Below are 21,835 nucleotides of genomic sequence, written 5' to 3' on the forward strand. Positions count from 1 at the left end.
CCTACACGATGTACAGTTAATAAAAAATGTTTTGTCTTCTTGTATAATAATCTCAGATTGCTATTTAAATATAATGTTTTTTTTAATCCAGTAGAGTTAAACTATCAGATAACAGTAAATTAGGAAACAAAATTATGTTAAAGCATATAATTTGTTCATGTTTTAATCACGTGTTTAATATCAAATTGACAGCTAAGTTTATTCATATTTCTTTTTTTCCTCTTGTTTTTCCTAATTTGCTTGACAATACAATAAATGAGGGGAAAACTGAGTGGGACACTCATTTCATTTGAGGAAAATAGGATTTAGCTTCTAGCTGGACTAGTCTTAGTACCTCTGTTTTTCCCAAATAAACAAAAGGTGTATGGAGTGACCAAGACTACATGTGTCAAATTCTTTTGAGCAGGGTTGAAACATGTACCTCTCTTGGGTTGTTCCGATTGACATTAAGATTCTGTGGAAATGTTTAGATGATCACTTCTGTTAGAGAGTTCACAGCTGTCTAAATCAATGGGTATGCCAAGTTGTCACTATGTACCCTGAAAGAAGCAGGGCAGTACAGGGATACTCCCTTACAGGGACGGTTCAGTTGTAATGATCTGTAAAAGAACTAGTGTTTACTGTTGTGTCTCCAGCATTTAGGATAGTGCCTTGAGTATAGTAGGTATTCCTTAGCTATTGGCAGGAAGGATGAACCCTAACATTGCAACTTGAACTCCAGGGAAGCACAGCCGTTGTCTCTGATTTTCTCTTATCTTTCCCACTAGCTTGTTGTCTGGCACAAATATGCCACTCAACAAATTCAAAAATGAATGAATAAATCAATAAACCAAATAGGTTTGTTGGGTACTTATTGGAGACAAAACTAAGTCACAGATTGTTTTCAGAATCCCCACTCTAATTGGGGGAAGGGGCTGACATATGGAGGTAGGAATCCTAAACTAAAATCACAATCCAAATAGGAAATGTCTACTGGAACACAAGTAAAGAATAAAAATAAAAGATCAATTTTTAGAAGTCCTGATTACTTAGTTAAGCTAAGCTTAACTTTTGGTATCTTTTTCTAAACTGTCAAAAATTACATTTGGAAATCTAATGCACATCATCCATTCATTCTCCAATGCCTGACAAGGCAATCTAACACATCATGTGTTTTCAACTCATTCCAGAGAATTTTTTGGAAATTAATTCAAGCAATTAATCAAGTAATCAGTATTTATTAAGTACCAACCCTATACCTAGTCCTGGCTAGGTTTTGGGAAATGAAAGATGTATTTTCCCCTTCAAATCAGTTTAATCTAGGGACTTTTAGAAGCAGATCTCAATTTCAATATGAGATTTACCTAAATCCCTGAAGCTTCAACTTTATATGGAAATGTAACCAGATGAGTGTTAATAAAGTCAATATAATTATATCAAAACAGTAAGTTCTTTCCTAAACACTATTTTTCATTTGATGTTAACTAAAGCACTATGAAAAAAAGAAATGATTACAATGTTCATTTTCATTGGATAAACTTAGGATTAGAAAACTTAAATAACTTCCCAAAGTTGTCTATGTAGTAAAAAGCAAATATAGCCCCAAATCCACATCTTCCCATTATAAACTCTCATGATTGTCCCATCACACTTTCTGCTATTGGATAAACATCATGGATGATTTCCACATCACTAGAAATTCTTCCAAGTATAATGTTTCCTTCTTATTGTTTCCATAGCTTAATTTTGGAAAAGATAATGTACACACACACACACACACACACACACACATACAGAGACACACACACACACAGACACACAATTATTAGTCTCTCACAGAGTCCCTATTACTCCTAGTCTCAAATAAGTAGCTCTTCATTCTTTCCAGTCTCCTTTGAAATGTGAATCTGAGGCAAACTTTGGGCTGTTTTGGCCTCAACTGCCATCATTACACAAAAGTCCCTTTACTCCCAGTCTTCTTTGTGTCAAATCCCTTGCAATACTGCTAGCTGCCTCCAAGCTTGCCAGAATCAAGAACTTGGATAAAATGTAGCTGGCGGAAATTCAATCCAGGCAAGACAAAAGTGATGCTGATAGGCAGAAGTATTTAGAGTAAATAAGAAGAAGTGCTGTTTCACTGGCAATCGGGACATCATACCCACCAAACATAAACAGCTTTGTGGTGTTACTGGACTCTGTTGCTTCTGGACTTCCTAACAGCTACTGTGGCTGGAAATGCCATCTTCCATCTCCAGCTGGCTTGAAGGCTGCATACTTTCTTCCAAATTAAGATTCTGCCACAGTGATGTACACATTTGTCATATCCAGCTGGACTACTATAATGCGTTCTAGTTGGTGCTCAATACACAAAATGACATAAACGCTACAGACAACAGTGTAAAGTAATTTACTTTGTTGGGAAAACTGGCCATCACAATTCAACGCATGTTGAGTCTTTGGATAGGCCCTGTAACTGTTGAGTCTACGAAGGACCATTAACTTTAGTTACTAAAGATCAACTCATAATACAGGCTAAAGCCAACTAATCTGATACCCAGAACATTGTAAAGAAGATACAAACAATTAACGAATCAAACAGAAAAAGGAAAATGTCAAAATAATAACAGTATAGACAAAAACCCTTGACTTGTGGTGATTTGTCTACAAGGCTTTTAAAATACACTTTTGACTTACAACCATGAATAAGGCAGCTTCAAGTAGGCCAGCATTTGTATACTTCATAGTATATTTTCATTCATTGAGAAACAATGAACATTATTTTGTAACATCACCTGTCAAATTCATCCTATCAAAATGCTACCTTTATGAAAATCTGCTATTTCTTTCCTAATATGAAAAGCTGCAACTGGCAACATATTTCTTCAAGTGAATTATCTCCAAAGTTTTATTCCAAAGAACATGGAAACTTTGGTTAAACAAAGAAAAAAAAAGTGTGTGTGAGTGTCTGTGTGTGTATATGTTATATATAATTTCCTCATTTGAACCAAGATTAAATGGTATAATAAAGATTGGAAAGCTTTTACTCTAAAGGGGCAGATAATAAATATTTTAGACTTTACAGGCCATATGAACAAACTGTGAAAAGCAGTCATAAAACATATGTAAATAAATGAGCACAACTGTGTTCCAATAAAACTTTATAAACACAGAAGATAAAAAAAATTCAAAAACCTAAAGACCATTCTTAGCTTCTGGGCCTGCAAATATGAGTAGCAGACTGGATTTAGATTTGGGGCTATGGTTTGCTTGCCTCTGTTCTATGTAACCACATTAAATAAGAACTAAAATTCAGTACTATCAGGATTTGATGAATCTAGCTCTGCATTGCTCTTCCTGGAAGAAGCTGAGCAAATTAACTTACCTCAGTTTTCTCTTCTGTAAAAAAGAAACAATTCTATTATGATCCTTCATGGGTTATTACAAATATAAAATTACTGTAACTGTACATAGTAAGTGTTCAATTAACAGTATTTATCAATACAAATTCCTGCTTTAATGTTAGTTCTTTAGTTTATTTCAGTGAAAGGATAAGAAAGTTAATTCTTTTGTGTTTAAAATTTCAAAATTATGTTTTCCAGCGCCCAAATCGTCTCTTTTTAAAGAAGGAGGGAACCAGATTTGAAAAAACCATTTGCAATCCCCACTTTGCAAAAATCTTTCTTAAAGCCCAGCTCCATCTGAACTGACACCTACCCGATTTCTGTCTTCAAGTGTCAACAGTTCCTTCTCCATGCATTTATCCAAGACATCTTTAACCAGAAGCTTGTCCACCAGAGTGGGCTGAAGGAGGTTCAGCAGTTGGAGACATTCATCATGAGCCTTCTCAAAAGATGGGGAGGGCAAGTCTGTGAGATCCGGGTTCACATAACGCGCTGCTAAGGTGTTGCCGGTTCTCTGGAGGGCCACCACAAATTCCCGTGTCCAGCCAGGGGACCAGACTTCCTTCTCCAAGGTGTTCAGGAGCAATTCAACTGCGCGCATGTTACCAGACGTGGCCACGGTCCTGCGAATCTGCTCCTTCACTTCATTAGTCAGAAAGGTCAAGTAGTCCAGGACGGGCTCTACCTGGATGTAACTTTTCAATCTGACCCTGAAGCAAGAGATGAGATAGCGAAAGTTCTTGTCTGCAGAGAATCCATTCGACATCTTTCCTTCTCAGGGAGGGAGAGGATTCTCCCAACTAGACGGTCCACAGTTGAGTGTTTGTAACGCTGTCAGCTGCTTTGAGGTGGCAGGGTCTTCTGCGCTGTGCCTAACGACACGGTGGCCTGCAGGACCCGGGGCCGGGGCAGAACAGCGCGGTGGCGCCTGAGCAGGTGGGCAGGTGGGCAGGCAGGTGGGCAGCGCGCGCGGTGTCCCGGGCGCGGACGCAGCAGGTTCCGACTGACAGGCCGGTTGCTTTGGCTCTGGCAGGGCGACACTTGTGCCTTCGCTGAGTCCTGTTTTCCGCCAGGCAGTTGTTGTGGTTAGCTGGACTGGTTTCTGTTTCGATTCTCTTCTCGAAAGACTTTCCATACGTAATCTCCAGGGCCCCAGGGCCGGCAGTGTGTTTCCCTGGAGGAGCCAGCCACCCTTTGGTCGCTGTGGGTTAGGAGAGGGCTTCGGTAGAGGTCACTATGGGAAAAAGGAAAGGAGAGCGAATTTTCTTGGATCCATTAAAACAGCAAAAGCAATGGCAAAGTTCCCCGGGGCCTGTGTTTTGGCTTCTCAGCAGGGTTCTGCCTCAACAATTAGATCCTTTGTCAGCTAAAATGTAGAGAGCAGGAAAGTGTGAGATTTGGGACTTCCCGTGTGGAAAATGAAGAGAGACTGCCCCAGACCCTGATGTGAGCAGAAAGGAATTACCCTTTGCTAGTGAAGGCACTTAAGTCTGATCCAACCAGAGGGTGAAATTGCAAGGGACTGGCCAGGAGATGAAGCTAAGAAAAACACGGTTCCAAAATCCAGGAACCCCAGAAGGAAGTTACCTTTGCACCCTTCCTAAAATAAACCTGACCTCTGGACTCCCAAGAACTAATTTGTTCCTCCAAGAATTTGGGTGTGAGTATGGGAAAAAAAATAAGTAATAATAAACAGTTATAGCCTGATTTCCTCAGGCCTAGATTGCTAGTATTTATATATCCTTGACCAGGGCCTGATGACAGATGCAGAAGTACTTTAACCACTAACTCAGTTCAGGAGGAAGCCAAGACTGAAGTTTTCCTATCTCCCAGCATGTGAGTTCCCCATATTCTTTAATAGATAACTTTCTTTTAATAAAACAAAACAAAACAAAATCCCAACAACTTATTTTTTATATAGCTGCCATTCTTTTCTTGGATTCCATACAGCAAGTTTTGGCTGAAGCAACTAGGAACTTAATTAGCAACTAATGTACCAACTTGTAGTAAACATCAACATTTGTCTATGTCATGAGAGGGAAAAAAAAAAAGACATTCACACTGAAAAATGGCAGCTTCATTTCAGTACAGAAGCCACAAAAACACAAGTGCTTCAGGTTGCAGCTCACTAGAAGGCATTCTGCAGCCCTGGGCAACTGTGGTTGTAGTAGTATATGATTATAACTTGATGGTTCGGAATTACATGGTAGATGGAGGGGTCATTTAGGCCATCAAAGATATATTTAGGAAAATTAATGTTAGCAAAGCATATTCAGTGACATGTGGATAGTACACTGAAGCCTGGTGGTTCTTTGGACCCTGGGAATTTCAGAGTGGTTCTTTGGACCTTGGGAATTTCAGAGTCTTTAGGTTTATTTACTGAGGCATACACAATACACAGATAAGCAATTTACAGCATATTGTCTTATTTTATTCTAGAATTATAGTATATGACTAAGACTCTCTTCCAAAGAACTGTAAGCTCATGGAAGAAGGGACATATTTATAGTGGCCAATAAAATGCTATATGAATAGGAGGCCCTTGATGATTTCACCTCTGAACAGGAATATTGAGTTAGCTAACAGCTGGCCTGATGTCTAGCACACAGAATTATTGAAGTGAATGGAACCTTGGCCCTGTGGAGTTCTTTATTTTCTGTTTCTTCATAGGACCCTATTATTTCTTGTTTTGGGAGTTGACTTTGTAATTAGATAAAAGAGAATCAAATTTGATGTTTCTACAGAAGTATTCAGCTTACTAATTTTAGTTATTAGGTCTACAAAGATCTCATTTTGGGCTATTGCAAAAATGTATCTCCCAATGCCTCCCCACCCCTGCCAGCTACCTGTGGGTTTAATTCTATATGTTGAAGCACAAATTGACCCATCAACCAAAAGCCATTCTGTTCCCTAGCACCTATCCTTCTATATTTTGGTTCTAAACACTGGAGAAAGAGAAGGGATTGGTTATTTTCTGTGGGGAAACAGATAGTGTCATTTTCTTAACCAGTAAATTGTTGTCCTGGTGGAGAAAGGGTCAAAAATAAATGCTTAAGTGTTTGTTATTCAAATTATATCATTCATTCACTTGCTCAAGAAATATTTACTAATACTTTATGATCAGCTCTGTTCTAAATGCAGTTAATAAAATGAAAAATACAAAATAAAATAAATAAAAATAATATATTTAAAAGTTTCTATTTTTATAGAACCCACATACTAAATGGGAGTGGAAAGACAGATAATTAATAGCAACCAACAAATATCCAATGTGCCAGATAAGGATAAATGCTATGAGGACTATGGTTAAGAGCTAGATGAAAATACACACTACAGTTTTTCTGTCTGGTTTTCCATGTATAACTGTCCTTGCTTACCTGTCATTATCAACATCACATGATAATACCAACAATAATCCATAGTCATTCTCAGTTGAAGTTGTTGAATAAGGATTGAGTGATGAGGACTGAGTGTGTTAGGAACAGTAAAGGAAATAGAAAGGAACCTCTCTTTCAGGAATCTGCCATTATTTTGATAGGGCCGCTTATGGAGAAAGGTTGAAGAAACAAAAAACAAGCCCCTGTCTCTCAAAAAGAATCTTTTTTCTTCATGTATATTTTTGCATGGTGATTTAGTTTATTTTCTGCCTTTTCTTTGGGTATTTTCCTCTGTCTGGTTTCTTCTAATATCTTTCACTTTCATTTTTTATTTTCCCAATGTGAATTTCAGTTTCCTTTCTCTTTTGAGATAGGAAAGGCTGCTGATCTATGTCTTTCCCTTTTTTCCTGGACCTGCCTGTTGTTCATACCCTGCCTCCTCCACCAAAATAATTTCCAACCTCCATCAGTTTTAAAACACTCTTTAGTGTTTTGTTCTTTGTGTGGTAGTTCAGGAAGATCCTGAATAACTGATTCTCATTATTGTCCAACTTTTCATTTTAATTTTTTACATTTAAGTAATAGGAACAATCACAGTTGTCATGAGAATATAATGGTCACATGAAGCAGTAATATTTTTCCAAATAAATTGACAATGAATTTAATTTAATGAGAAAATCTTTAAGAATTTTTAGATAGTCCTTCATTGGTTTACTAAATTATATCAATAAAGAGCAATTCTATGTGACTTAAAGTGTTAAATGCTTTTACCCTAGCAGTGTGGAGTTGTGGTTATGCACAGAGACTGAGCCCAGAGTCTAGGGTTCACAGTTAGCATGATCTAATTATAGTATGATTAAGAGAATCTCCTAAAATACTTCGGTTGTAAAATAATGATGCCAGTATCATGTCGTAAAGTTATTCTATTCTAAGCATGGACCGAAAAGCACTTATCACTAGACTTGAAATGTTTATGTACCTAGAAAGTGACTGCAGCCCAATATGCTTACAGAAATAAAAGAAAAGAGATTGTACCAACTTTCAAACCAAGTACATTATATAAAGGAAATAATTTAGTTTTGTATATAATAAGTAGCCAATATATATAATTTGTATATAATAAGTAGTCTATACTCAGCATCTTTTATTTTTGCAAGAAATTGATAGGCTTATTTATCAGGAGTATTTATTATTAAGTAACACTGATTTAACTTTCTATTTCAAACCATTAGTGGTCCTATAATAGGGAAAAAAAAGTTTTAGCTAAGTTCACTTGATTTTGATAATTATTTCCTAGTTACTTCTACCAATTCAGTTTACATTGTAGTTTCTAGTGTTCACATATAAAAGTTTGTTTGTTTTGTCTTTTATATAACAAATAGTTTTGGCAAACAAATCATATTTCAGTGGATAATTTTTCAAACATTCATTTTTCAAGTGCTTCCACCTTAGCTTAAGTCTTTTGAAAACAATTTCTTTCATGTGTTTTTGTTAAAATGGTACCTTCACCTCAAAGGCATAGATTTTGTTTCTTTTATTTTATTTTAAATGCTGGCTAGGCACAAATGTGATCCCAATGACACAGGATACTGAGGCAGGAGGATCATAGGTTGAGCTTAGCAAGACCTTAAGTGACATAGTGAGTCCTTGTCTGAAAATGAAAAACAAAAGGGTCGAGGAGATGGCTCAGTGGTAAAGCACCTCTGAGTTCAATCTTTAGTACCAAATAAATAAATAAATAAAATGCTAAGGGGCAGTATCTTGTCAAATGTAATTAGACTGCCATTTTCTTCACCCTGCAGTGATCACTGTGGGGTTAGATGTTGAGAAGTGGAGGTTTTAATTGCTTCATGCCCACTGTATACAAATTGTTAAATATTTTTTACTCCCCTCCTGCTAATTTTACAACGGATAGTCTTGAAGTAGGACTAGGAATATTAGGGCTATAGAATGAGCTATTGAAATAAACTATAGAAATACATTGAAACAAATTTCAGAATTGCTAAATAACAAAAAATTACACTAAAAAATTTACAAATGAAACATTTTAAACTCCAAATATTGCTTATCATTAATGCACAAGATTATGTAAGTTGCATTCAAAAAATTTTATTTCATTCACCTGATTCTTTACTTTTTAGTTTTTGGTTGTATTGTATAATATTATAGTTGTATATATAAGTGCTTTTTTTCAATAAATGCATCTATATTCTTAGGAGTATGTATTCAAATTTTCATTTGTTTTTTTCAGTCCTAGGGATTGAAAGCAGGGCCTTGCACATTCTAGGTAAGTGTTCTCTTACTGAGCTACATTCTAGCCCTTTCCATTTTCCGGTTTGAGACAGGATCATGCTAAGTTGCTCAGGCTGGCCTCAAACTTGGTATCTTCCTAACTTAGTCTCCCTAGTAGCTGAAATTACAGGCATTGTTCCCAGCTCATGTTCAACTATTTTAAATGACAAGGAGCAAAACATTCTGATTTTTGATAGTAAACAAATGCTACAGGATCTTCAGGCATTTTTTGGAATATGACCCAAAGAATTCTAGAAAATTTGTTTCCCAGTTTCTTTACCTTTCTAACATACACACTGCTTTTGAAGAGTATTTCCCAAAAGGAAGTACCTAACAGCACACTTGATTCCCTTTTTGTGGTCACAAAGTGAGCCAGGTGACAGTACAAGAAATTTTTTCTCAGCCCTATCTTCAGAATAGCCTCACATGGAAAGATGTTTAACTCTTGCACCAAAAGCTCCTTGATTTGAAACTTTAACATCAGTTAATTTTCTCTTCAAACCCACTTGTGATCGCACTGTCCAGCCTGAGGTGAGAATGAGGGATTACAGCTTCTGCTAGCCTATGGAGAATATGCGTGAAAGTGAATAGTTATGTTCTGTACCATTGTGCCAAATGGTTCATTGTGCATACTGAGCCATTACTCGTCAGGGGTTCTGTTATTTTGAGCCTCTGGTCACATTTACCTTGGCTTCTATGTATTTCTGTTTAAAGATGTCTTATTAATATATATTGTTGATTCATCAACAGCAAATTATTCATGACTAATGCTATAACTTAAGCATGAACAAAACTTATCTAACATATTTATTTTAATAATATATTAACATATATTAAGGCACATGGAAGCCTTTCTATGTTTAGGAGCATTAGACAGTACTTTAGCACTGGGCCTGAAAGGCATCTCAAACAGTAAAACACCAACAAAGCATATACACACACAAACACTCTCTCTCTCTCTCTCTCTCTCTCTCTCTCACACACACACACACACACACACACACACACACAAACCTGCTAAAAGGTCACTTGCTGTAGTGTGAGGCTGAGACAAGAAAGCAGAACCTTGGTTTATTTGACCTCAGTGGGAGCACATGGGTTGGGTGATTCAATGTTTTTTTGTTCTATATGCATTTGCAAAAGACTGGAAAAATACCACAAAATACCACAAGTATGGATTTTGGGATTACAACCTTTAGAGGTGGGGTCTACAAGGAGTTGACTAGACCACAGGGGCTTTGCTTTCATGTGTGGGACCTGTGTCCTTATAAAGGCCATGAGGAATTGAGATTGGTCCCTTTTGTCCTTCTATCTAACATATTAGGACCATCATTCAAGACATCATCTTGAAAGCAGAAATGGGGCCCTCACCAAACACAGAAGTTGTTAGCATCTTAATCTTGGGCTTTCTGTCCTCCAGAACTGTGAGGCAATGGGTGTCTCTTCTTTATAAATTACCCAGTCTTAGGCATATTTTTTATCATCGGTAACAGACTGAGAAAAACTGTATGTGTAGGCAAACACATACACACAAACATACATACATAGAGCCTAACCAGTGTTATTTGAAAAACTGGATTATGTTTTGTAGACATATTTCTGAATTATTTATAATTCAGTATTGCTAATTCTATGAATTAAATGGACATGTATTTTCAGAAATTTATTAAGGAACATGCTGTAGTTTGGAGCATTCATCCACCAAGTCATTGTCCTGGACAATGTCACATATTTGCTTAGGAACAAATAAAACCTATTATATATTATATAAAGTATGTAGATTCATTGCAGTAGTACTTTGAGCTCTTCAAATATAAATTTGTATCTCGTATTTGGAAAAAATGGAATGCAAAAAAATGGATTACATATAATTAAACTGAAAAAGCCACCTAATGTCTATGAACTAGAGAGAAAATAGCAAGTACAAGGAATATAATTCAGGTACTTTGGAAGAATGCTTGCTTACCTCAAGTCATATTGTTGCCTACACCCTTTGTTGTTCTTCAGCCTACAGGTTTAGGAAAAAGACAAGGGACAGAAGAAGCAATTCATCTCTTGTTAAAGTAGGTAACTGTAGTTTTTTATACTTTTACCAACCACAAAGAGGGAAGTTAGGGATACTATTAAGAAATTCAAGTTTCATACCAAAATAATGTAGTTATTTTGCTGCAAATTTTTATGCCAGAGATGAACAATGTTCAAACTGAGAAGATTCAGTGTGCCTTAATGCTAGATAACTTATAGGCTGATGGACAGAAACTCAGTTGGTGAAGCTTTGGGTCATGTCCCGTATTCCAAAGAAAGCAAATCTCTCTCTCATTTTTAAAAACTTTGGGATTTATGTATTTTTAGAAAAGGTGTTTGAAAATCTCTGTATAGAAAGATCAAGACATGATATCTAAAGAATTCTTATAAAAATAGAAATATTGAATCAGAGCCTTCTTGGACTGCCACACTGACACACACACACACACACACATACACACACACACACTTGACAAGTAGCAAGATGGGTTCCAGACAGGATTCTGGCTTTATCCACAGGCTCTGAAACCTGTTTACCATTTTGTAGAGTGAGGGAAAGGGGCTTCAATAATATTGTACTGCTATTGTGGTAAATGAGAGTGGATGGATAATGTTGGTAAATGAGTGAAGTGATGCTGCATTTAGTTATTGAGGTCACAAATCATGCCATGTTTTACAACGTGAAATTATACTGCACTATAAAAATATTTCCTGATTACTCCTAAAAGAATTATTTTTTTTTCTTCTCTGTCTCCCTAATTAATATGTATGTGTCTTATTTGCCTACATGGGTATTTGTGTTGAGAATACTTAAATTTAAAGGCCCCCAGAGCTTGTATAGTCCTTCCTAATCCCTAGAACTTGGTGGAAATTTTTAGAACTTCTTCAGCACTGATGACTTCATTTTGTTCATTGTTTTCTCCTTCGAATGCAGGAAGAACTTCAATGGGGAAATATTTACACTATGTGAAAGTGACAAGGGGCTGGGGATGTGGCTCATGGGGCTGGGGATGTGGCTCAAGCGGTAGTGCACTCGCCTGGCATGCGTGCGGCCCGGGTTCGATCCTCTGCACCACATACCAACAAAGATGTTGTGTCCGCCGAGAACTAAAAAATAATAAATATTAAAAAACTCTCTCTCTCTCTCTCTCTCTCTCTCTCTCTCTCTCTCTCTCCCTCTCCCTCTCCTCTCTCACTCTCTCTTTAAAAAAAAAAAAAAGAAAGTGACAAAGTTGTCTAAATTATTCTATTGCTTCAAATGATCTACTTAGTAATACTCTAGGGGCTGGAGGTGTAGCTCAGTGACAGAGTATGTGCTTAGCACAAATGAGGCCCTGAGTTTAATTCCTGGGTCTGAAAAAGAAAGGAATCAATCAATCAATCAATCAATAAAAGGTACTTTAAGATGAATGACTTATAGTTTTAATAGAAAAGCAAAAGTAAATAAGGCTGCAGGCATGGACTGTTAGTGATATCTAGTATATGCCTCAGAACTGCTTTAGTCATTTCAAAATGGTATATGCTCACAAATGTGATGCATGCTGTTCATTAAGAATTAAGAGTTATATTAACATTTTATATTGTGAAACTTATAAAAATGTTTCAGGTGAAACTTTTCTCATACACACCAAAAAAAAAAAAAAAAAAAAAAAGAAAAAGAAACAAGAAACGACTTCTGCAGGTTTGAATAAATTTCTCTGATGGGGCTGAGAACTACCTAAGGCTCATTATATGCACAGAAATCTAAATAACAAGATGTCTTCTCTGAAGAGCTGGTGGACACAAGCAGTCAAGAACAATTCTTTATCTTGGTTGTATTCAAGCCTTATCAGAAAGGTAGTTAAGTGGGATCCCCTTCTGAGGTTTCCTTCCTGAGCCTTCTCTGTACTACTACCCATACATGAAGCTTCCTCTGCCGCCACCTTGTGGGGCTTTATCAAATCTTAACTATATTAGTAGTGATTAAGCTGATATCAACTAAGCAAAATTGTAGCTATGTACAATTATAGAATTTTTGGCAGTTAATAGAAAAGTGATAATCTATATTTTTAGTGGCTTCCCCTAAATATAATTTAAAGTGTTATTTTTTAAAATAAAAGCAAAGAAGGTAACCTTCTCCCTGATTATCTGTGCTACTAATCCTATGCCCAATCTTGGAAAGAAATTCATTTTAAATTAAGCTGCTCCGGACCCAGGATACTTCTGCTACTGAGTCAGAGGGTAAGAAGGGAGGCACCTACATGTAGGGCATTGAGACTGTGTAGGGCTACTTTGACTACACCCACTTATACCTTCCTGATATTCCTTATGTGATCTCCTGGTGTCCTGGGTTTCCCTACAGGTACAGCACTTGCCTCACTTTTTTGAAACTTCATTTTGACTTATCTGCCATTCCCAGTAAACTGTAAGCTCCACAAGGCCAGAAAACATGTCTTTATCCTTTCTGAATCCTCTCATCAGCAGTAGAGCCTCAGACAGAAGCAGCACTCAATGAATCGACTTTCTTTGGAAAATCCTTTTTTTTCCTTAGAAGGGGAAAACTATAGGGTTGGGGCCAGATTAATTTAATCTAATCAATATACCCCACCTTCTAGTTATAGTGATTAAGTAAGGGATGGTCATGTACCCCAATTAGAACCAAAGAGATAAAGTGGAAATTCCCCAAGCTATTTGTGAATCAAGGGTTGAGATGGGGCCTCCCTCCTGTCCTAAGGAAGAGAGAGAGGGACAGAAACTGTTGTTTTACCAGAAGAAGCCTAATCTGAATCCAAGACTGGTGAGTCATATGAGTCAATATATTTTCTTGTTTGGATATGTTGAGTTGGGCTTTCTTCACAACATAAAGATTAATTGAACTAATGGGGAATATCTCCCTTTTTCACAGGAGAAACTGAGATTCAAACTGAGTTACTAATGTCTCAAAATCAATAGATAAAGTTGGAATCAGTTTGAATCCAGATTATGCTTGTTTTACGATTCCTTCAAGAGAATAACTAGAATCAATCTGACTTCTCTTGAAGTCAGACTGTGTATGTGAATTAATAAAATCTGTATTAATAAAGTTTAAAATAATCAGTAAAATGTTTTCTAACTCTGGCATTGATACTAATTTATTATCTTCATAATATGGTTAAAATCTGATATACATATTTTAGGCATATGCCTTTCCAATAGCTATCACTCTTGTTTTCCTCAAAGCATTTCTCAACTTATGTAAAAAATTTATTTAAAATAATATGCAGAGGAATACTTTACTGAGGAAATTTAATGCAAATTATTATTTGATCTTTCTTATTCTTATACCCAATATTTTTCTCCTATAAGGTCCTTGCTTAGCATCTGGATGGCAATCTTAAGTGACAGCCGCCATTTTAAGGAAAAAGTTGCGCTTTCCAGCCCAAGGGCATTTCTTAGAAAGGCATACCACTTCCTCATACTAACCCAACCCCTAACTACCAGCATTAGGACTTGCTGGGCTCTGATTCCTGAGCCTGCCCCTTAAAGTCCAGGAACCCAAGTCTGTTTTGCCTTTCTTTGCTTTAGAGACTATAGAAAGATGGACTTTATTTGTCAGGTCTGACAAATAAGTTCTCCTGTGTATTTCTGCCTGATCTTTCATTTCTTGCTTACTTGTCTCTTGTTCCTTGCTTTCCTTTCACCTCTTACATTCCAACTGAAGCCCTTTTTTATACCTTTCCATTTGATTATATTTTTGGATATCATTAACTATGATTTTATTAGACAATTTATGGGAAACTCTTGCATAAAGATTCTGTTACTAGGTAACATCCTCCTTTCTCCTCCCTATCTCCTGGGCTGATTGCCTAGTTCTCTTTAATATGTGGCCCAAGAATGCAATCCAATGGTAGCTGATAAAAATCTAGGTTTTTTTTTCTGCTCTTTCTCTCCTAGATAGCCTAGTTGCTCAGTCATGTATTTTGACGCACTATTTAATATAATTATTCTATAAATATCACCTTATGCAATTTATTTGGATCTTTTTTTTCCTTACAGAATAATTACATAGGTTGAGACACTAATTAAAAGAGTTGTTAAATTGGGGCAGAGTTGTAATGTGAGTTTCAGAACTTCTTTTTTCTTCAATATACCTGATATTTTTCAATTGCCCTTGAAGATCTGCTCTTTATCTTTCTCTACATTGCTCTGTGTCCTGAGAGGCTGACCTTTTTATCAACTACTTCCTTTTCCTCTGGTTTCTGATCAGGTTTAGCCAACAGAAGCACTGATAGGAGATCAAAGGCAGGGAGAAGGGCGAGGTTTTGGAATTTCTTCTCTCAAATTCATGTCATCTGGCTCAGCCTGCATCTCTGCATTAAAGGTCATATATCATGGAGCCTCTTCATATAGCAAGTTTATCCAGGTTTCAGTAACTGCACCCTTGTCTTCTTGTACCATCAGCCCAAGGGTGGTACTAGTGCCTCAGTGTTTTAAGAGAATGCTTTTTCATCCCTTATCAGTGTCTCTTACCTATGTGGATAACTTTGTAAATAGTGACTGTATGACAACCCTTTTATTGTTGTGTTTTGAATGTGCCATCAGCTTTTTTTTTTTTTTGAAATGGCAGCAGCTAAGCGTTATGGTTAAAGACCAGAAAGCAAGACATGTGTCCAAGTGAAGCCAGAATTAAAAGAGGCAGTCAGTATAGATACAGTCAGTATAGATAGGTAAATCCAGTCGGGTAGGATCATAGAGGCCAATTTGGGTCCAGGAAGTTGGAGGGGGGATTTAAATCCTAATGCCTTCAGAGCTCTTCCTCCACCCTAATCAAGATAACCTTGTCCTGTTCCAACCTGTTGCTGAGATTACTTGTCCCAGGAATCTTTCCTTCCTTCTTGGCTCCTCCAGCCTAATTGCTTCTTAACTTTTGGCCATCTCATTGAGCATCTCCTAGGCCTAGTCACATATGCAGGAAAGAAAGAGATAAGGGAAAGAGGGCAGGAGAACAAAGGAAGCCTAGGACATATTTAAAAAGACAAATCCCTCACTTCTTGGGATACCAGGATGCCAGCTATGGCCCCCTTCTCCTTCTCAGGAGAAGTCTATATTCCCCCTTTTTAAATAAACCCTGCTTTATATGCTTGCCTTGGCATGCTTCTCTAGTGTTGTACTTTAACATGTGAGGGAGCAGAACTCTGTAACCAGCGGTATCACAAGGTGAGCTTGGTTGAGTGGATCTCATGTGGTATGTTTACTGGGCTTGTTGTTCCCACTCTGGGTTCTCTTGGCACCATTACAGATCACAGGTCTTCATCTATGTCAGTAAACATCTTAATTCCTACCTTTAGGGACTTTATAAGGAAGATTCCAAGATTATTCTTTTCATTTTGATTTAGTTTCTAATTAAAAATATTAAGTTTTAAATCAGTTAATTCTCAAATTTTAAGTAGCTACAAAAGCTCTAAGAATGGGACTTTACTTGTTCACTCATCATTCATTCAAAACTGTACAAGCACTGTGGGTCATTATTTTAACATGAAAAATGACCAGGTTATGTTTTGTTTGAAAAACATTTTGCGATTGTTTTGGTCTATATCCACCTTAAAAGTTTAACTTATTACTATCCTAGTTTTCTCTTAAAATGTAATTGATGCTACTTATTTCCCAAGATTGTTATGAAGATCAAATATGATAATGTGCAAAACTGTCTGTGAAAGATATCCCGTGCTATGTGCTATATAAATATACCAATTGTAATTAGTTCATTCTTATTACAGGTCTCATTTGAACAAATAGTTTTAGAAATTTGGGAGTGTCTTATTTCACACATATATAAAACACCTGAGGATTAATATGAAAATGTGTTGATCTCAGCTTTCATCCAGTCTAAAATCTACTGAAGAACTGGGTCACTTTTCTTTTTAATGAAACTATTTTTAATTTTTTTGTAATAGGCGTTATCTCACTTGATTCACATTATACTTAAGCAAGTTACTAATAAAAGCAATAAGCACCAAAAAAGCATCCATTTAACATTTAGTTTATATATTTCTAAAGTCAGTTTTGTGAGTTTATCAACCCATCTTATGTATATGTAATCTAAAACATATTCATGAGCATGAAACTTAGATTTAAAATTTAAGATAGACATTTTTCCAATGTTGCCTGAGTAACACTTTACTTTATTGAGGTTATTAACTATAGTGTTCTACTCTTATTCAGTATTAGTTGTGGACACATATTGTGATCAACGTTTCTCAAGATGTCTTCATTTAATACAATTGCTTAATAAGACTTAATAATCAAAGTGAGGATATGTATGTTCAGGAACCTTTTGAAGAGCTCTGTAGACACTCTTCATATGTGCACTATTTATTAAATTGCTGTAAAGTTTGTGCTTCTGCCAAAAGACTAATTTATATTACTAGAAATAAAACCAGAAAACTTGTTTAAGCTTAGGTGAAGAAAGGTAATTTTGTCATTGGTCAAGGTAATAATGGTGAAGAGTATTTATTTTTGTCTTATTTGAAAAGCTTATTCTTTTCTCTTTGTCTTTACTGTTGGACAGTAACCTTTGTGTAATTGATGAAAACTATTGTGGGTTTATACGAAAATATCATTTTATAATATGATATTTATATCATAAATAAATGGCTTCATTTTATAATGTCATATTTTTATGCATTATGCAAATAGCACATATATAAGCTTCCATTATACCACGTTAAAACACAATGAATAATTTCTGGACTAAGTTTGATAATTATTGTATATCAGTTAAATAAATTTATATAATACATTGTAGCATGATACAGATAAATAAATACTAGGCTGGATCCAAGGTGACATTATAACAGAGGACATTGTGACTAAGTGTCTATTCTTCCTCACCTTTCAGGTTTTGTGTGTTGTGGACTGAATTGTATCCTTCCACAAATTCTTTTTTTGTTTGTTTGTTTGTGGTGTGGGGGATTGGATCCAGGAGTGCTCAACAACTGGGCCACATCCCAACCTTTTTTATATTTTTATTTAGGGACAGGTTAAGTTGCTTAGGACCTCTATAAGTTGCCAAGGCTGGCTTTGAACTCTCCATCCTCCTACTTCAGCCTCCTGAGCTGCTGAGATTACAGGTGTGCGACATTGCACTCAGCCCACAATTTTTTGTTGTTGTTGTTTAAACCCTAAAACCCAATGTGATGGGATTTAGACATGAGGCCCTTAAGAGATAATTTGGTCTAGATGAGGTACTAAGGATGGGTTCCTTCTGATGAGATTAATGCCCTTATAAGAAGAGAGCTAACAGAATTTAACTTGCTTCCTCTTTCTCAATCCTCACTTACACAAGCAAAAGGTGATGTTAGAACACAGGAAGAAGGCAGCTATCTGCAACCCAAGGACTGACCCTGAAAGTACCTTGATCTTAAGCTTCCAGTTTCTAGAACAGTGAGAAATAAATTCCTTTTTTTTTTAAGCCACCCAAATTGTGGCATTTTGTTCTGGTCACCTGAGCTGACTGAGGTACTTTTTGTACACTTTCTCAAGTGCTAAATAGATTTAGAGCTTGCCAGAATTATTTTGCATATTCAATTGACTGTTATCTTCAATCCATTAAGTCATAAAGTTATTTCTATTATTTACTAATTTTTATGGGCCAAATGAATCAATTAACTAATTAAAATTAATTATTTTTTAGTGGTACCAAAGAAGTATTAATTTCTTAGGCCCTTTTCACTTTCACTTGTAGCATTAACGGTTAGTCCTCATTTTAGGGTCGTTTTGGAAAAATCTCCCATGCCTTAAAAAATAGTTTGTTACCATTTCTTGAAGTAGAGGATAACACACTCCATTAAGATGCAGACACTGGGTGGTTGGAAGGTACCCCTATCAGTCAAGCTGTTAACTTCCAGAAGCCTCTAAAATCAACACCACACCCGATCTCATTATTTAATCTCAAACTTAATAGGCCCAGTATTAATTTTTGATCCCATACCAAATAGTACCATGTCATTAAAGGCAAATCTGAAAACATCTGTAAATCCCTGAAGTTTCACCTTAAAATAGAACAATACCTCACCATCTCAACTGATACACTGATATCACCATCAACTCTAGAGTATCAACAGACTTGTCTCAGTCTATTATCAACACAGCTGAAAGGGGACATGATATGAAGTCATATCATGTCCAGATGAAGTCATATCATGTCCCACTTAGGTTCCAACTTTCAGCTCCCTCTCTCAGCCAGATCATGAAGGAGTCTTCAAAATGGTCTATAAGACTTAGATGATCAGCTGTAATATCCCTGCTCTGTAAGCACTCTGACCTCTGTTTCCATCTACTCAAGGTTCACCACTCTCCTTGCTGTTACTCAAAGAGGTTAGGCAGGCCTCTGCTTGAGGACCTTAGCTTTAGTGTTGCCCTAGAATACTCTTCCAACTGATACCCACATGTCTTAAGTTGCTCATGTCCTTTAAGTTTTTGCTCAAATCTCATTTTTGTAAGGAGGCTAACCTGAGTACTCTTAAGTACTGCAACCTATTCTGTCTTCTTCCTCCCCTGAGCTTTGCTTTAGTTTCCATTTTTATCTAATAGCACTCACCATCATCTCCTCATATACTCCTTCCTTTTCTTATTTTCTTTATTCACCATTGTCTTTTCTACTTGCTTGAATGTAAACTCTTCAAGGTCATGGACATTTGTCACTTCCCATTGCTATACTTTTCCCCATTTAAAATAGCATTACTTTATATGTGTTCAACAAATCATTGTTGAATAAATGAATTATGAAGCTTCTTGGTGATAGAAAGTAAACTCCATTAATTTTGGATTTCAATTAGCTGATGGGGCTTGTTTGTGGTGTTTAGTATAATTTGACTTATATGAAAGAAGTAGGCTTTGACTGCAACTAAAGTTTGCTGAGGCATTAAGATATACACACTTATTTCTCCTGTGTCCCCACTCTTCATTCATATAGGAGGAAAGAGAAAATGCGGTGACAATAGATGGGGAAGAATACCAGAATTAATTTAGTGTTTATAATGTACTGGTAATTGTGTTGGTTAATTGAATATCTAAATTTATGATTAAACCATCATGATTCAGAAGAAATTCACAGGTGGACATCATCATGTGAGGCTTGTGATCACGAGAAAGCATGTATGCTTTGTAAGAGAAGTGAATCAATTGGTTAACCTTGGTCAAAATAATGCATCTTCCTGTCTATTTCTCTAAATATTTTTCTACTATTCATTTTCTACTCTTTAAGCCCCCCTTTTCCCCTGTGTAAACAATAAATAATTTTTATTAAATTTGAAATACTAAAGTTGGAGGTAGGCAGGGAAAGGGAAATGCATTAAGAGATTATGTTCTGTTGCCTAACTGTTTGAGTTCTAATCTCTGCTTTGCTACTACACAACCATGGGCAAGTGAAATACAATTTACTACCTTACTTATTGCATTAGCAAAATAGGATTAATAATAGTACATGCCACATAGGGTTGTTTTGAGGAATAGCACCTCACAATCAACAATGCCTACTACATAGCATTCACTCTAGAAATAGCTATTTTACACAATATTGAAGTATTTTCTGAAATAAAAGTATATGATTTTAAATTTTTTGTGCATTACATTTTCATAAAATGCTGTTGTTCATACAGTGTAAACTGATTCATTGAGACAAATTATCATCACTTTTATTTTTTAAAAAATCAAGGATCATCTGAATTTTTTATTTTTGAAACATTATAATTACAAATACTAAGTTTAGGGAGTGAGATGCTGATGCTGCAGAATGTGGTTTTCAAAGTCTTCTCTGTGTCTATCTTCATGATAGGAACTTTCCTGTGCAACCCTTTCTCTAAGGAAGAGATACACTGTCAGGATCCATAAAGGATCTAATATTTTACCCCACTTGCAAGCTAATAAAGTTTCAGAGAAATTGGCAGAAGGCATGAGATTTCTGATTCAGAGATAAAGGACTTTATTACTCAAAGCACAAAAGCAGCTTGAGCAAAGTCCCCCAGGGCAAAGTGGAACTGTCAGGAGGGTGATGCAATTCAGTGGGTTTGTTACCAGGCTGCTTAGGAAACTACATACTTTGGAAAGTCCTGTCTTTTAAAAGGGCTAATAACAAACCTACCCAAACTTTGTCCTGGAGGAAAATATTATCTTAAAAATTACATGTGCATGAGGCTGGAGTTGTGGCTCAGCGGTAGAGTGTAGAGTGCTCAACTAGCAAGTGCAAGGCCCTGGGTTCAATCCTCAGTATCACATAAAAAATAAATGAATAAAATAAAGGTATTGTATCCAACTACAAGTAAAAAATGAATATTAAAAAAAATTACACATGCAGAAATGTAAGAGACTCATGGAGATTTGACACCTGGTATGCCCAAATATAATGCATCAATCAGTATGATCATTGTAATGAATATATCTCAAAGTTCAGATCCTAGATTTAGACTAACCAGTAAATGTAGACAATCTTTCCCTAAGTATTTATTTGAATATATAGTTAATTCTGTGTATTAACTTGGCAACAATTTGTTCAGCTTTCTATTATCACTTGATACCTTAATGAGCCATACATTCTTTTCTGCTACCAAGTAGAATTTGCCATTTTTTCTACTTATTTATTTATCCCAGTAATTTAACTTTATTGGTAAAGTATTTCTTATTGTGTCAGAGGAACTGACACTTTCTCAAGAATAGCTTGTACATTTTCAAGCTTCCTTTCTCTCTGTCTCTTCCTGGTAAAACTGTTTCACAAGGTCCACGATATTCCTCTGTGGTGTAGCTAAA

The 21,835-nt window shown here is 36.2% G+C and overlaps 1 protein-coding gene across 2 annotated transcripts in view; it reads right to left on the minus strand.

The window, feature by feature from the left end:
- Positions 1-4,464, minus strand: part of Ifih1 (interferon induced with helicase C domain 1) — a 56,937-nt gene extending 52,473 nt beyond the window's left edge. For both annotated transcript variants that reach the window (XM_026393097.2, XM_026393096.2), the window contains exon 1: positions 3,694-4,464. In XM_026393097.2, coding sequence (XP_026248882.2) covers positions 3,694-4,146 — 453 coding nt within the window. In that variant the 5' untranslated portion in view covers positions 4,147-4,464. The remainder of the gene's footprint in view (positions 1-3,693) is intronic.
- Between the last annotated feature and the right edge of the window lie 17,371 nt (positions 4,465-21,835).

This window comes from Urocitellus parryii, chromosome 1 (genome assembly GCF_045843805.1).
Source record: "Urocitellus parryii isolate mUroPar1 chromosome 1, mUroPar1.hap1, whole genome shotgun sequence".
Classification (NCBI taxonomy): domain Eukaryota; kingdom Metazoa; phylum Chordata; class Mammalia; order Rodentia; family Sciuridae; genus Urocitellus; species Urocitellus parryii.